Source organism: Ruditapes philippinarum, unplaced genomic scaffold (genome assembly GCF_026571515.1).
Source record: "Ruditapes philippinarum isolate M1 unplaced genomic scaffold, ASM2657151v2 ctg1076_1_1_1_1, whole genome shotgun sequence".
NCBI lineage: Eukaryota > Metazoa > Mollusca > Bivalvia > Venerida > Veneridae > Ruditapes > Ruditapes philippinarum.
In genome coordinates, this window is record NW_026856464.1 from 45,353 (window position 1) to 63,499 (window position 18,147).

The following is an 18,147-nucleotide window of genomic DNA, read 5'->3' on the forward strand; positions in this document are numbered from 1 at the left end:
TTAAATTACACACCAATAATCATGTTTGTTAAATAACAGACCAATAATCATGTTTGTTAAATAACAGACACACTTGATGCAACAATTCTTTTGAGAATCCATCGTAAGATTATAGAAGAATGATGATTTAACCATTATAAAATTTTATAAAAGATACGTCATTAGATCTAGCTTTTTACCCTTTAAAGGTGTATAAAACTGTAAATGTCAAATGCACAATATGGTATTTGTAAAGGGTACAATTGTGTTGTTTTCAATCTTTGTAAGAATATAGTTCACAAGAATTTTTGCAAAAAAGTATTTTGGTCATTTTAACACACATGACTAATGTTATTGAAACAGATTAAAATGTTCCCTAAAGAAAATATTTCAGTGTTATTTTAAGTTGGTTTAGCATTGCATTTATATGTAAGTTGCTCAATATCTTAATTAAGGTAAATAATTTCTTCAAAATACTAACTTCATATACAAAAATGATTCCTCTAAATAATATGCCATGGTAGTTGAAATTCAGGCAGAAATGCATTAAGTACATGTGGCACTAAAAGTTTAAAACATTAAAAAAATAAAAATAAAACTGGAGAAAGTTGATAGTATTTTAAAAATACAGGTCTTGCAGTGATACCAGACTCATATATTGTCTATTTTATGTAGAACTACCTCAGTGACCATCAGTTGAATATGCTGTATGAATATAAACGTCAACAACAAGAACAGAAGCAAGCCGATCTCAACGCTAAATTCAGCAGAGCATGGCAGGAAAAACTTGAGGTATTTATGAAGGATATTGCGTCTTTTCTATGAATTACCCTGTTCTTTGTTTTGCTCTGATTATTCATGTAACAATCTAGACATATTATGTAAACAGAATGAAAAGAGAACAATGAACTTTGTTTTCATTTCAGTATTTGCATTTATATAACTATGATATACATGTAGATGTATTCAAACTATCAATGCTTTCTGTATGATTAATAGTTGCTAATGATGGACACATCACTTTCTAAAATACTGTAAAACACTTATTTTTCGCGAGAACCTTATTTCACGAATTTGAGGCAAAATGTCCAAAATAATTATTTCGCGTCAACATGAATTCGCGTCTTCCCGAAAAATGTGAAACCGGAATCCTAATGTCATTCGGATATTTTCTGTCCTGTCAGTTCACTAACTTTGCATCGTTCATTGTGCGACGAATGCATTTATATCTGTATCGATTTTTCTGATAGCTTGCTAATCTTCTTGTAAAGTGAAACTGTCTGTCTAAAAATATGTCAATAAAGTTTGATAATTATTTGATATGTGTTTACTGTGTTTGTCAAAGTGTTAAAGTTTCACTGATTAGCCATTCAAAGGAAAGCAGACAAAAATTAATTAAACGGAACTGTAATTTGCCTAACCTGTAGTAAACGATTAAGTATTTGTATTGTATATTGTATTGTATTGTATAGACAAAGTGAAACATTCGCGAGAAATATGAATTCGCGTCTTAGAACACTCGCGAATATTAGCGAAAATAAATTTCTCGCGAATAATAAGTGTTTTACAGTAGATTTTATCCCGAACTCTGGAAATGCAGTGGCATCGCCTTAGCGCCAGCAAGGGCAACTACCACCACCACAATAATTACACCAGAAACAGCACTGAAATTAGTCAAAATATCTCATCCTTGACATAAAATGGTACATGTATTAAGAATGAATCAATAACAAAACAAGAGGGCCATGATGGCCCTAGATCGCTCACCTGAATTATCAAACTCATCCAAACAATTACCTAGACAAGCATTCTGACCAAGTCTCATGACAGGTGAGTCAAAAATGTGACCACTACAGTGTTAACAAGGATTATCCATATTTGAGCAGTGCGACCTAGTTTTTTACCCAGGTGACACATATTCAAACTTGACCTAGAAATCATCAAAACAAACTTTCAGACCAATTTCCAGGATACTTGGATCAAAACAGTAGCAACTAGAGTGTTAACAAGATTTTTCTATTTTTAGCTCCGGTGACCTAGTTTCACATGCGATTTCGAACTCATCCAAGCAATTACCTAGACAAACATCCTGACCAAGTTTGATGATAATTGAGTCGAAAATGTGACCACTAGAATGTTAACAAGGTTTTTCCATATTGGGCGGTGTGACCTAGTTTTTCATCCAAGATGACCATGTTCGATCTTGACTTAGAAATCATCAAAACAAACTTTCAGACCAATTAACAGAATATTTGGATCACAACAGTAGCCACTAGAGTGTTAACAAGATTTTTTTCTATTTTTAGCTCCTGTGACCTAGTTTTTCATCCGAAATGTCCCATGTTCGATTTATTCCAGCAATGACCTAGACAAGTTTCCTGACCAAGTTTGATGACAATTGAGTCAAAATTGTGACCACTAGAGTGTTAACAAGGTTTTTCTATTTTTAGCTCCTGTGACCTAGTTTTTTCATCCGAGATGACCCATGTTCGAACTCATCCGAGCTATCACCTAGACAAGCATCTTGATCAAGTTTGCATGATGATTGATGCAAAATGTGACCGCTAAAGTGTTAACAAGGTTTTTCTATTTTTAGCTCTGGTGACCTACTTTTTCATCCGAGATGACCCATGTTCGAACTCATCCAAGCTATCAACTAGATAAGCATCCTGACCAAGTTTGATGATGATTGATGCAAAATGTGACCACTAGAGTGTTCACAAGTTTTTTCTATTTATAGCTCCGGTGACCTAGTTTTTCATCCGAGATGACCCATATTCGAACTCATCCGAGCTATTATCTAAACAAGCATCCTGACAAAGTTTGATGATGATTGGGTCAAAAATGTGACCACTAGAGTGTTCACAAGGTTTTTTCTATTTTTAGCTCCTGTGACCTAGTTTTTCATCAGAGATGACCCATGTTCGAACTCATCCAAGCAATTGACTAGACAAGCATTCTGACCAAGTTTGATGATGATTGGTTCAAAAATGTGACCACTAGAGTGTTCACAAGGTTTTTTTCTATTTATAGCTCCTGTGAACCTACTTTTTCATCCGAGATGACCCATGTTCGAACTCATCCAAGCTATCACCTAGACAAACATCCTGACCAAGTTTGATGATGATTGGGTCAAAAATGTGACCTCTAGAGTGTTCACAAGGTTTTTCTATTTTTAGCTCTTGTGACCTAGTTTTTCATCCGAGATGACCCATGTTCGAACTCATCCGAGCTTTCAACTAGATAAGCATCCTGACCAAGTTTGATGATGATTGAGGCAAAAATGCGACCGCTAGAGTGTTCACAAGTAATTGTGGACGGCCGGACGGACGACGGACGACGGACGACGGACGACGGACATTCACCGATCCTAAAAGCTCACCCTGAGCAAGCTCAGGTGAGCTAAAAAGTAAGGCAGATAATCGTCATCTGTTTCTAAGGCAACTGTCTTGATAAATCTGCTATCTGCAGAAAACGTCGTCAGATATAACATTTGAAAAATTATCACTTACATACCTTGTATTTATAATGCACTGGATAGTAAAGGTCAAACATTGTGATAATTTGGCTGCATTATCTATATGTCAGGAACGCATTTTATACAAAAAGGTTTACCATCTTCAAAATTTAAATTTCATTACAGTGTCGAGTTCTAAAAATACAACAAGTAATCAAAGCATATATCTGAAATACTTACTGTACAATTTATATATGAATTTTCTACATACACAGACATTCCCAGAGAGGGTAGTTACTCCAGTTCTGAAATTTAGAGTGGCTGGATGTGCAAACAGGGACCTTGACCTTAATACCAGTAAGTAAAATATGCAGTAAATGCATTTCAGATTGATTTTACAGAGTTTGAAGTTTTCTTCCACCAGTAAAGCTGGAGAATAATTAAGATAATTGAGTTCCATGGTTATATGCGCCCAATTATAAAGAGATATCATATAGTATGTGACTCTTCCTTGTCCAATTTGTCTTTCAGTCCATCTGTCTGTCCGTCCCTAAAAAAACTGTTTTCTGAGATCAGTTTTAAAGAACTTGGAAACTTTTCCAAGAATTTTACTTCAAATTTAGAAAAGTTTAAAAGCTCTAGTTAAAAAACCTGGTTTCAAGGCATATTTTACCATTCCTCTTGTTTCATTTTACTCTAATTTCTATTTATGTTTGTATTGAAGTTGATGTTACATACAAAAATAAATCGATGTAACAGATTAAGAATAAGGACTTAAGACTGCTTGAAACAGTATCACCCAATCGATGACATCCACGCTAATCATATTCTCCCTTTGAAGTTAATGAGAAAAAAGATTAATAAACTAAAAATAAAAATATGGTCAAATTTTTATATTGCATTACATAATGATAGTGATATTTCTGAAAGTGCCTCTTTTGAGAATTGTTATGTCTGAGAAATGAGTGAAATTTAAATCTTTTGATATTTGAAAATTGATAAGTTTATATACTAAACATCTTGCACTTCAAGATTTGTATTAACAGATATGGTAAATGTCAATGATGTGTTGAATTTAAAAACACTATATTTTAGGTACAATACTAACTGTTTGGCGACCTTCACCAGAAATAACTGACCTTCAGGAAGGTCATAGATACAAAATATACAGTGTAAATACATCTGTGTCAAGGTAATTTATTATTTTATTATATCCTTAAATGTGAAATATTGAAATTGAGAAATATTGATGAAATAAGATGCATATTTTCATTCCCATATTTTCACTGTAGAAATATATTTGTCACAGCAATGAAAAATATTTTACTTATTTTCACTGGTATCTTACTAGACTACTTTCTTCTAAATTCAGCCAATACACAATATTAAAGTGGATTTTTTTTTAATGTAAGATCGGAAAAGAAAAAAAGTATTGATAAACAGAAAATTTAAGTTTTTCTGTCAATGTGGGATTTCTTTTTCACTCAAGGTTTGAAAGTTATCACATTTCTGTTGTGGCTACCACCACTCATGAAAGTGTTACTATGAGGTTTTCATTTTAAAACAATAATTTCTGAACAGTATTTGATAAGATTTACAACAATATTGTTAAAAAGGTTAATAAAAATGTAGACTGCTTGGTTTTTAGACCAACGGCAAAATATTTCTACATATTTATAAAATGCGGCTTTAAATCTTGATTAAAAGACTTCATTCAGATTAATCATAACTGATTATATTTTGATAAAATGAGTGGCAATTGCCGTAAGATAGTAACACAAGCCAGAAAAATTAATCTTTACTCTGCTGTCCGCAACTGTATCTACCTATGCAACCAGTGCAGACCAAGATAATTACCTGGCCCATAATTATGTACTGTTTATTGTCTGCACTGTTTGCTACTCAGTCAGTACATATTTTTTACGTTTTCCTTTTAAAATGATGAACAAGTAAACAAAAGCTTGCTGTTTATTGTTACTAAATTTGCTTGCATTTTGTAAAGAGGTGTAAGTAAAAAAAAATTAAATGAAAATATTATGCAATAAACGCCTCTTTAAACCCTATGAGTAAATATTAAATTTAAAGTAAAAATGTGACATATATTTATTCCTATTTTTGTGACAGGTCAAAATATACAGGTCATAGCATTCAGTTAACAGCTACCAAACAGACAAGGTTTAGGCGAATGCAGCTTAATGAAAATATACTAGACAGTATATATGAACCTAGAGAGGTATGGATATTTCAAACTATTATGTTTTCTGCAATATTGCTGTCCATAGATATTTGAAGACAAAATATCTGGAGAGTGCTCTGGTTGATACATATCATAGGGGTCGGGGAGGGGTGTGGGGGGCACTAGCTTGAGTCTGTATTCTTCATAACAGTCATATAGTGTACACAATATCTGGAGCCTGTACTCCTTGTGACATATAGTGTACACAATATCTGGAGTCTGTATTCCTCATGACATATAGTGTACACAATATATGAAGTTTCTATCCCTCATCACATATAATATATGCAATATCTGGAGTTTGTATTCCTCGTGACATATAGTGTACACAATATCTGGAGAGTGCTCTGGTTGATACATATCATAGGGGTCGGGGAGGGGTGTGGGGGGCACTAGCTTGAGTCTGTATTCTTCATAACAGTCATATAGTGTACACAATATCTGGAGCCTGTACTCCTTGTGACATATAGTGTACACAATATCTGGAGTCTGTATTCCTCATGACATATAGTGTACACAATATATGAAGTTTCTATCCCTCATCACATATAATATATGCAATATCTGGAGTTTGTATTCCTCGTGACATATAGTGTACACAATATCTGGAGTCTGTACTCCTCGTGACATATAGTGTACACAATATCTGGAGTTTGTATTCCTTGTGACATATAGTGTACACAATATCTGGAGTTTGTATTCCTTGTGACATATAGTTTACACAATATCTGGAGTCTGTACTCCTCGTGACATATAGTGTACACAATATCTGGAGTTTGTATTCCTCATGTGGAGAGTACATAATATGTGGAGCCAGTACTCCTTGTGACATATAGTGTACACAATGTATGAAGTTTCTATCCCTCATCACTAGGGATGGCAACGAGTAACCGTTTAACCGAGTACTCGATCGAACGTCCGAATATCGGTTAACAAAATTGATATTCGATTACTCGGAAAAAAACATATAATTTCTATTTTCTTTCACGATTTAGAAAGATTGGTATATTAGTTCCTTGGATTTATATTATAAATCCGTGGTTAGTTCAGAAATTCGGAGATGTGCATGTATCTTCATAAATACCTGTTAAATGCAATCAAAACATCCTTGCAGAGGTGCGAAAATGATACTATAAATTTTACGAGGCGATCAACAGTTTGACACGCGCACCTGTGTCGCTTATGTCATCCAGCCTCTTATGATATTTAATTACCTTTAATTGTGTAACAGTTTGTAGCGAATGTAACTGTTTTGAAAACAACAAAGGGTCGATTGCTATTATGAATGTAAGAATAAAGGTAACTAGTATTTAGACCCCTTTAAAACCTTTTATTGCCGCCGATTAGTCTATATTATTTCACGCAGAAAAGATAAATGAACTGTTATACATGTTTAAACTTGATATTGCATTAATTAAAATGTTGTAAAATATAATGTTATTGAATTAATTTCATTAAATTTGTCTCTCGTGCAGTCCTATTTTTGGTAACGAATTCAATGAATTTAAATAGAAAACGAAAGTAGCATGCGAACGGTGTTGATATTGTGAGATAAACTTTGAAGATCACTGGAAATCATCCGAGTAACAGAGTACTCGATCGGAAAAATGACCAAGTACTCGAGTATTGATTTTTGTATTCGTTGCCATCCCTACTCATCACATATAATATACGCAATATCTGGAGTTTGTATTCCTCGTGACATATAGTGTACACAATATCTGGAGTCTGTACTCCTTGTGACATATAGTGTACACAATATCTGGAGTTTGTATTCCTTGTGACATAAAGTGTACACAATATCTGGAGTTTGTATTCCTCGTGACATATAGTGTACACAATATCTGGAGTTTGTATTCCTCGTGACATATAGTGTACACAATATCTGGAGTCTGTACTCCTTGTGACATATAGTGTACACAATATCTGGAGTCTGTATTCCTTATAACATATAGTGTACACAATATCTGGAGCATGTATTCCTCATGACATATAGTGTACACAATATCTTGAGCCTGTACTCCTTGTGACATATAGTGTACACAATATCAGCAGTCTGTATTTCTCATGACATAAAGTGTATACAATATATGGAGTCTATATTCCTCATGACATATAGCATATACAATATGTGGACTCTGTATTCCTGTAGAGTATTATACATGTAGTGTACACTTAAGGTATTGCATTTGTTACATATACAGTCTGAATAATGCATCAAGTGACAAAGGTCTTTCTTTACCAGGCAAGCTGACCATGACTTTGTCAGTGTGACTACCTCCCACCCCATGAAACAACACAAAATTTATTGTATTATGTTATATCTTTGACCTCAGGTTTCATATTTACATGTTTTGATTTAGGTTTTATGGGCAAGTGACATAAAGAGAAGACAACCTCCATTTGGTGAACTTGATTTTGTTGGTGTCATTGTTAGAATTGCAAAATCTTCATTGAATGATAGGTAAGTATTTACCATTCACTATGCTTAATATCTAAAATGAACTTGTCCATCTTTCAATTTGGACTAGATCATTTTTAATAACATGTACAGTCAGTATTAACTTAAGGAACTTGTTTTATCACAAATTATTTCTTATTATCAAGCAATTAAATTATGCTAGATAAATATACCCAACTTTTTTATCGCTGATATATTTTTTAAAATCATGGATAAATTCTGTAATACAACTTAAGTCTTTCATTCTGCTATAGTTATGTGTAACCGTAGCGAACGTCTTTAAAACAAGTACATGTAATACTTCCATGGTTTCTGTAATAAGTTTGCTGTAGAATTGTGTGGTTTTAATTGCAGAATATGTGATATGGTTTACCTGGCAGACTGCCAACTGGGGATCCTAGCTGTACGGTTCTGGAATGGCTTTAAAGTACGAGCATTAATGTTTTTGGTTCCTACATTGTTATGTTTATAATATCTGTCTTTGTATATTTACTTATTGAAGAGTATATCCCCAACAGTGATTCATCAATAATGAAATCACTGTTTGGAGTTTGGATGTAGATGACAAACAGTGATTGTATTAAGTGATTAAAGCATTGCTTGGGATATATAATTTAAATTCTAAGACAACATCAAGAAATAAATGCTGCCATACCTGGTACATGTATCAAGCTAAATTGCTTATTTCAATACTTATTTTCAAAGCGTCACATGTCTAAATATAGATTGTCAACAGTGGTTTTTATTGCATATTTACACACACTTTCAGTCCTTCTATGTTCAAAAGGGTAAACTGTAGGTCGTGACAGAATTGACCATGGGGGGATCAACAGTGGGAAATGTTAAAACATGAAAATTAATGTCCTTTGTCCGAGTTGTATTATATAACCTTGTAAATTTGAAAATAGAAGTCATTTCCAGTTAAAACTTAAGATTGTATTGTTTTATTCAAACATACAGCAAATAAATTCAGAGATCCTTTTTAGGTATAACCTTGCAATAAATAGCAAATGATGTTACTTCCTATAGGTGCGCGTATATATTTGATACTTGACATTTTTATCACTAAATTGTTACTGTGTCTTTTATTTAGAATTTTGGAGAAGATCTGTTTATAGTTGGACAAGTTCTGTGCTGCAGTAATTTAATGGATAAGTCACCGTACAGATACTCACAAATACCGATTGTAGAAGTTTCACCCGAATTCACGCACATCACCAACAAATCCCAGACTGCAGCTCAGCGTAAAGCTCTGGATAGACTGAATGTTGCCTCAAAGGTTTGTTCAGCAATGATATTATTCCTTATTCCTCTAAATTTGTGTTATGGATCTGCATAGCATTGAATTTGGAGACAGGTATTTTATGATAAAAATATGTAGCCAACAGTTTAGATCCTGGTCTTCACAGTGCATCGATATAAGATGATGATTATTCTTAGATTTATTCAAACTTTTGAGGGAATTGAAGGGGACACAATGGTAGAAGTATTAAGTTTTCCGATAATGAGTAACTTATTTTGTTGAGAGCTCCCCCCCCCCATCCCTCCTCCATTAGCTTAGGAAAGGTTCTACATTGGTGGCTAGGCCTTAAAATCATACAGTATCTTTTAATCGCTTTTTTGGACTTTCCCTATTTAAAAATAGAGTTTCCATTATTTTGCCCATCTTTAGAAATAAAAGTTTCCATTACTTTGCCTATCTTTGGAAATAAATATTTCTGTTATTTTGCCCATCTTTAGATATAAAAGTTTCCATTATTTTGCCCATCTTTATTAATAAAAATTTCGAATATTTTTGCCCAAAGTAATCAGTATAATCAGTATCAAGTCAGGTCAGACTATTTGGGCATGCTGTTTGCCTGGCTCTGTACTGGTAGATTAGGCAAGCAATTATCACTGCTAGTATTTTAAGGGGTAATAGACTTAACAGTAATTCATACCCTTTTGATTTCAGGATAAAACTTGTTTTATGGAGAAAGCAGATAAAGCCATTGAAACATTATCAGTCGAAAATAAAAACCAGAGTATTCCTAAGGTAGGCATTTTGCTAGTAAATTGACAGTTTTCACTGTAACCTTAATGAATAACTCCAATTTTAGTTAATTTACATTGCTTTAATAAAGTAAAGTTAATTAATATTAGACATTCTTTTCTAGTAGTCATTAAATATCATGTTAATTCTAATTTTGTACTTGAAATTATATTTTGTCCAATTAAATTGTTCCATTTTGAAACTTTGGGACATACTATGGAATGCTGTTGTCCCCAACTGTTTGTGTTCCGTATAGGGTTAGAGGGCCATCTAATTGTAAACAGGTCAATAAAATTTAATCCATAATAATAAAATAAGGGACCATTTTCCATTTATTAAACAAAAGAAAATCACAAAATGGCCCCATATTCCATTTCAGTCTCATGTCTGTCTGTCAATATGTCAGTAGACAATGCAGTTTTGGCCGTGTAAAAACGCTTATTTGCAATGTAGCCCTCGCCTTATAGCTCGGGTCATATATACGACATGTACATGTACGAACTAGCATTTATACAGGGCCATACAACCTGTCACAAATCCATATGATTAATTATATATAAGTATCTTATACACCTAAATGTAATAACATAAATATTAGATTTCATATCGTCTAACCTTATGATTTTTTTTTTCAATTTGTAATTTTCATTATTTGATTAATTTATATTTTAATATTTTTTTCTCATATCTGCAAAATTAATGTACATTTCTGTGTCTATATTCCAGGAAATTTTGAAAATAAATGAGGACTTTATAGTAGATTTTCCAAGGTCAAAGCCTGCCAAACATGAAAAAGAAACAGGAAATTTAAATGATATGGATGATATAGATTTGGGTAATGATAGCTTTGAAGAAGATCTTAAAGACCAGAAGACATATCATGAAGTTAGTGCAGATGTTGATCCGACAGCATTACATAATTCGATGAAAACCACCAACAGTGATAAGAAAGAATGTGAAGCAGAAGTTAAAAATAAACTTGACAATAATGAACCTGACTCTGCTGTGGAGATAACGGCAACGCCTCGAAATGATAGAAAACATTTGATAGCTCAGAGAAAAATGGCGAGATTAGCATCATACGGGTCACCTTCTGTTTTATCTCCTCTTAGTGCAACTGTCCCTAGATCTGTGACAAAAGGTTTTAAACCCCCAGCATTTAAAAAGTTATAAATAGACTAACTTCGGAATTAAGAATATCTGGGTTTTTCCCATCTGCTAACGTAGGTACAAACAAACTTTTACAGTAACAGCTTGGAAAATGAGCGAAACAGGTCGATTTAACTATTGTGACTGTGAAGCTATAACGATAAAAGTTAGTTTGTACCTACAGATTGAGGTGGGAAAATCCCACATTTGCCGAGTTGCAGTTAACGTCTATTGAATCAAATTGATAGATCCCTACTCTGACTTTTTATTTAAATAACAATAGATTTAACAACAAACATTGACATGTACTCATTGTTAACAAATAGGTTGTGGTAAAATTCTAATTGCAATGCACTAATCTTTAATAGACCGGTTTGTGTCATATAGGGACCTATCCATTTAATTAAGGATTGTGTTCACATATTCTATCAATCTTTTCTTCAATAAAATGATTCATTCTGACAGTCTGTAGTGTTGTATCAGACTTTATTCATCGGTTTGATTAAAATCTTTTTATTATTTAAATACCTTGATTTTGGTATTACTTAAATCTATAGAATGCTTTAAAATTTGACATGTTTTTCTCATAAAATGAGTAAGGAAATGTTTACAAATAGAAAAAAAATGTGTTGCCTCTAGTTTGATGGATTATATGGTAGTAAGTTGTGATCAATCTCCAGAAAGAATACTAAAAATTACAAATAACTGTAACTGTTACCATAATTTTAATAGATTCAGGATATGTTTTTTTGAAGAATACTTTTCTACTCCAAAAATGACATTAGTTTGAATAATATATGATGTAAAATCATGTAAATCTAAATTAAAAACTATTTAAAATATTTTTATTACACTTGAAGATTTGTTATCTTTATTTTTTTAAGTCGAAATAAAGAGACTTATAAAAGTCACGGTCATCATTGTCATGGCCATATAAAGCTTGTCCTACCAATAACTTGAGAATGCTTTGGCTTACAGATCCAAGATATGGAGGTTGGTCATGATTTGATGACCATCATTAGGTTAAGGTCACAGTAATCAATAACAAGAATTTTCTCAGTTATATGATTTGTAAAACTTGTTTGATATTCTACTATTATTATACATATTACATATTAATATAACACTTGACTTTTGTGAAATATGCCAAGTATGCACATAATTATGCCTCTGTGACGGCAAACAAAGTGGAGATTAAAGTGTACTATGGACACTTGGTGTATAGCTGTTATAACAATGTTCAAACTAAATATCAAGTTTATATTATCATAGATTATTATTAAATATGTTACTGTTTTATATTTATTATAGCACTTTTATGATACTGAATAAAGTTTTTGTTATAGTTGAATTACTTATTATTTATATTTTGATACCTTTATCAGGCCTTATCCAGTAAAAACAAATCAACAAACATTTAAACATTTATTTTACATATAAAATGACATAAATAATAAAAATCAACAAATACACAACATTCAAAACGAAAATAGAGGTATTTGATAAGTTCATATATATACAAGTATATCTTTTTATGGATTTCATTTGTCCTTTCCTAAATACTGGTCAGGCATCTTATAGTGTGAAATAGTCTTATTTCTTTCAAATGCACATAGAGTACTATTTTCTTGCTGAATTTTTCTATATATATTCTAAAGTCGAAACATAAAAGATGCCATTATCTCATTTCAGCGTTTCTATTATTTGTAATTCAAACCTTAAATATGTTTGATAATTATGAGACATTTTTTGCTTGATAAGTTATAAATATAATATTGACAATATTCATCTTTTGTAATTGGCTACTATCTGTTATTTGATCATACATTATCACTTTCCACCAAATAAACGTCCAAAAAGTTGCCCGCCGATTGGCTGTATTCTGATAGGTCTCATTATAACGCCCCCTGGTGGTAAAATTCGAGGTCCCTGTTGAGCATTGACAACAGATCGCATCAAAGTACCTAAAAGGCCACCACCTCCAGAGTTTCGGTTATTAAAGGCAGATCTCAAAGCATCGCCCAATACTGCTAAAGGATTAGGATTTGTTTTTCTAATTATCGTAATGCCACCTCCGCTGGATTTCTTTGGAGCAGGAGTTGTAGTTGTAAGATGATGCCATTTGCGACCTTGGCGGCGGCGTTTCCCATGACGTCCATTACGTCGCCGACCTCCCTTTTTAAGCAAAACACTATTATCATCGATGACACCAACGTTTGTACGGTCATAGTCATTAATACCGATAGATTCCTTTAAGTGAACCGTTGGTAAACCTAACATGTCCCCAAGACTTTTTCCTTTACTTGAACCTGGTATGTGTAGTGAATTCGGTTTAGGAAATATGCCGTGATTTGTAAGCTCTTTTCCAACTCTCTTGGGCACAGGCACATTTTTTGTGCCGGGCAACACTCCTGTTGGCACAACCGGAGACATACCTGGCACAATTCCTTTAGAAATACTATGATCAAACTGTTTTGGACCTGGAATAACCCCAGCTGCAATAGCGTCTTCTATAGTTGCCCCTGGAGGAAGATGCAATGCTGGCTCATTCAACTGGTTTCCATGTTCTCCGGGAGCATCAATATGAATACCAGAATGTTTTGGATGACTTGGTTTACCTAAACCTCTTGGTATTTCCGGTTCCCTATGGACAGTTGGAATTCCGTGCATTGGATTTCCGTGGTTACCTGGCATATCAACGTGAACGTTACCTATGGGTGTACCAACTTGTATTCCTATTTCTGTTGCTCCTCTATGAATAGTTGGGATACCATTGGGAGGAATGCCATGTTGTCCTGGTAAATCAACGTGCACATCACCTACCTGCGGTCCAAAAGGTGTGACTTCTCTGTGAATGGTCGGCAAACCGTTAGCTGGAATGCCATGTTGCCCTGGTAGATCAATGTGCACGTTACCCACTGGTGCACCAATGTGTGGTACGATTGGTGTTGCTTCTCTGTGAATAGTTGGCATTCCATTGGCAGGAATGCCATGTTGACCTGGTAAATCAATGTGAACGTTGCCCATTTGTGCACCACCTGGCGATCCAATATGCATGTTACCCATTGGTGTACCAACTGGTGGTACGATTGGTGTTTCTTCTCTGTGAATAGTTGGCATTCCGTTGGCAGGAATGCCATGTTGACCTGGTAAATCAATGTGAACGTTGCCCATCTGTGCACCACCTTGCGATCCAATGTGCATGTTACCTACTGGTGTACCAACTGGTGGTACGAATGGTGTTGCTTCTCTTTGAATAGTTGGCATATCATTTGCAGGAACGCCATGTTGCCCTGGTAAATCAATGTGCACGTTACCCATTGGTGCACCACCCTGTGATTCCATTGGCATTACTTCTCTATGAATAGTTGGCATACCGTTGGCAGGAATTCCATGCTGTCCTGGTAAATCGATGTGGACATTACCTAATGGAATATCAGCTTGTGGCCCTATGTGTGTTGCTTCTCTGTGAATGACTGGCTGTCCATCTATAGGATTCCCATGTTGTCCCGGTAAATCAACATGAACATTACCAATAGGTGCCCTTTCTTGAGTTCCAATGTGAGTTGTTTCTCTGTGAATAGTTGGGAATCCATTTGCAGGATTATCATGCTGCCCAGGCATATCAACGTGAACATTATCCATTGGAGCGATGTCCTGATGTCCAGTGTGTAATGAATCTCTGTGTATGACTGGATGTTCACCAACATTACCATGTTCTCCCGGTAAATCAACATGAACGTCTCCAAATATACTTGCACCCGAGGATAACGTCGCAGGTTTGTTACCAAAACCTCTATTACCTATGTTTTGTTGTCCTTCTCTGTGAATAACTGGCGTGCCATCTAATGGATTATCATGTTGTCCTGGCAAGTCAACATGCACGCTATCAACGTTTACTCCAATTCCGGCATTTTTAATATTAAGCCCTTCATTTTGGTGTCCTAATCCACCTGCATTTTCTCTATGTACAACTGCTTGGCCACTAATTGGATTTCCATGTTCCCCAGGAAGATCAACATGTACATTACTTAAAGGTTCAATATCAGACGCACCTGGCAGTGTTCCGGTTTGATGTTCAAATGCTTCAGGCAGTGAAGGGTCAGGGATTATTCCGGCCGCTATTGCATCTTGTACAGTGGCACCAGGCGGTAGATGTAGAGCAGGTTCATTCAACATGTTACCATGAACCCCTGGCTCGTCGATGTGGATACCACTGTGATCTATGTGTTGGACTTTGGGTACACCATCTATTGAGGGGCCATGCAATGCTGTATTTAGGTCTATTGTGTTTCGGTCTGCAGGGTGTTGTCCACTACCATGATGTATTTCTCTGTGAATAACGGGTCCCCCATCTTGTGGGTTATTGAGTTCACCCGGCATATCAACGTGAACATCAACTACTGGCACTCCTTGTCCCGGTTGCATAATGCTTCCTTCTCTATGAACCACAGGTTCTCCGTGTATAGGAACACCATGCTGTCCTGGCATGTCAATATGAGTGTTACCAACAACAGGCGCGCCATCTATCGGGGTTTGGTGATGGCCTGGTAAATCACTTGGTATCTTATCGAATGATTGTTGAGTTGTATCCACGTGTCCTACACTTTCAGGTGAAAAGAAACCATCGCTTTTTGATACGAAACCGTCTGTTTTAGATGAGCTACTGTCTATGTTACTGTGCATTGAATGGTGCTGATCAGATGCATGGTTCGCAGTAATTGATGAATCATGTGGAAGGTTAAGTAGCCCGTCAACTGTGAGTATGGGTTGTTGCACACCGAAGTCCATAAAACCATCACCATTATTTTGTAATGAGGTCAAGTCTTCAAAATTACCTCCTTTTGATATGGGTCTACCGGCTAAGTTATGAACATTTGTCGCATGAAATGGATTTGAGCTATGATCCACATTGGCAGGACCATGGGATACAGTATGTGGACCATGTGAACTCTCCATCGGGACAGGAACGGAATGATCGTCTCCTGGTAAATTATTCATTTTGGCTGCAATGCTATTTGGATGAAGATCTTGAATTGGAACTTCACCATGATGAATTACTGGAAAATCGTGGGGATTTCCATGTTCACCCGGCAAATCGACGTGTGTGCCTGTAGGTGGAGGTGGCGCATTTCCAAGAGCGTCCGTTATAGAGTTTTGACCTATAGAGTTTTGAACAACATTTTCCGCGTTGTTGTGATGAACTTCATGACCATGAGCGTGGCCTTGACCTGTCGATTCTATGGTTGCATCTCCATGAACTGGCCCTTTTGCATCTACAATTCCACCTACAGGACCGCCAAATCCGTCTTGGGCATTTCCAAACTCGTTCGCGGTCCCACTTCCGCTTCCAATTTCGCCAGATGGACTTGCAAACCCGTCATTTAAGCCTTCAAATCCAGCTTGTGCCTCCCCAAATCCCCCAGAAGGATCGAAAAGGTTGATAACTCCAGTGCCATGATCAGTGGGGCTCGTCAAAATGTCAGAAAGAGATGGTACTGTGAATCTACGCCGCCCTAAAAATAAACACCGAAATTAAAACGTGCTTCGACATAATACAAAACCTTCATAGGTATTTATACTTATAGATGTACAAGTTACAGCTTATAGTCTCATAAAACGAACAGCGATTAACCTGTTGACATTTTAAAAAAGGTTTTATATTTAACTCTTGTTTTGTTTTTTTTTGCTTCGCCCGAATTTCAAACCAAAGCTTTCTGTGGTCATACGTTTAAAAAATCACTTCAACATGCGTCAATGTTAAGTATACGTACATATAAAACATATTTTTTCTTGTTTTTGTTTAAGCTTGGCTGAGTTAGGTAGGGATACATGAACATAATTTGTCATCAAGCTTATCTTTAACTTTAAATACAAGCTCCCCTACCATTCAATGATTAAAGTCAGCTTATAATGCCGTTTCTTACTTTTTTCTTTTATTTGTATTGACGACAACTGACGATTGAGAAATATTCCGCCCTATTTTTTTTTTATCAAAGCAGCACACCTCTAGATAAGTGGATTAAGATTAAAAAAAATAAAACGATTACAAATTAAAGAAATGTACAGGAGCATTTGTATTTATATTCCTATGTGGTACGTTGCGCGTCAATATATGCATGAAAAATACAGAATTAATGATACTAGTATTCTTATCAATGAAACATCATAATTATTGATGAAATAAAATATATAATTTCATTTTCCGTAGTTTCACTGTAAAGATTTATTTACTGCAGTGAAACATATTTTACGTATTTTCATTGTTATCTTGGCAGACTATTTTCTTCTAAATTCAGCCAATACACAAAATTTTCGAACCGTAAGGTCAAAAAAAGTATTAAACAGAAAATTCAAGTTTTTCCATAAGCATGTAATTTATTTTCATCTCATGTTATGAAAATAATTTATAGAAACTTGAATATCCTCTTTTAATATAATTGTTATTCTAAACACGTTTCCTTAACGGTACTTACTGCAAGGCAATTTAATGCATGAGGCTAGTTTTAATCACTTAATTTGTTAAACAGTTTTTATTTTTTGTTAACAATTTCTAAATTTGCGAGAGAAAGTTGACTTGAATCTTAGTGGCGGGAAGCTGTAGGAATGTCAAAAGGAATATTTTATACAACTGTTATAAACCATTGAAACTTTAAAACAAATTACAATAAAGAAAAATAAGATACGTGTATTTATAAAGATATTTATAATTCATTAGTATATGGAACATACCTTCAGAATGTTGGGCTGATGTGTACAGAAAACTGCAGCAGAAAAGTCCTACCACTATAGAATACCTCTTCATAGCTTTAATTTACTTTGTTATTTGGTAA

At 34.7% G+C, this 18,147-nt stretch overlaps 2 protein-coding genes across 2 annotated transcripts in view; one reads left to right on the forward strand and one right to left on the reverse strand.

Moving 5' to 3' along the window:
* LOC132746650 (uncharacterized) overlaps positions 1–11,376 on the forward strand; it is a 29,600-nt gene extending 18,224 nt beyond the window's left edge. The window contains exons 15-23 of the mRNA XM_060735873.1: positions 655–771; positions 3,712–3,793; positions 4,532–4,628; positions 5,561–5,669; positions 8,036–8,136; positions 8,488–8,560; positions 9,227–9,412; positions 10,088–10,168; positions 10,892–11,376. Of these exons, the coding sequence (XP_060591856.1) occupies positions 655–771; positions 3,712–3,793; positions 4,532–4,628; positions 5,561–5,669; positions 8,036–8,136; positions 8,488–8,560; positions 9,227–9,412; positions 10,088–10,168; positions 10,892–11,338 (1,293 nt within the window). The 3' untranslated portion in view covers positions 11,339–11,376. The remainder of the gene's footprint in view (positions 1–654; positions 772–3,711; positions 3,794–4,531; positions 4,629–5,560; positions 5,670–8,035; positions 8,137–8,487; positions 8,561–9,226; positions 9,413–10,087; positions 10,169–10,891) is intronic.
* Positions 11,377–12,952: 1,576 nt separating this feature from the next.
* LOC132746644 (uncharacterized) lies at positions 12,953–18,147 on the reverse strand. The gene is made up of 2 exons (XM_060735865.1): positions 18,047–18,147; positions 12,953–16,830 (listed from the first exon to the last, which is right to left on the reverse strand). Exons 1-2 carry the CDS (start codon positions 18,117–18,119, stop codon positions 13,145–13,147), a joined length of 3,759 nt encoding a protein of 1,252 aa, XP_060591848.1. The 5' UTR covers positions 18,120–18,147; the 3' UTR covers positions 12,953–13,144.

Coding starts and splice junctions, on each gene's coding strand:
- LOC132746644 (XM_060735865.1), bottom strand. CDS start 18,119: ATGAAGAGGTATTCTATAGTGGTAGGACTTTTCTGCTGCAGTTTTCTG. Junction 16,831..18,046: donor ATCAGCCCAACATTCTGAAG/GTATGTTCCATA, acceptor GTTTATTTTTAG/GGCGGCGTAGATTCACAGTA.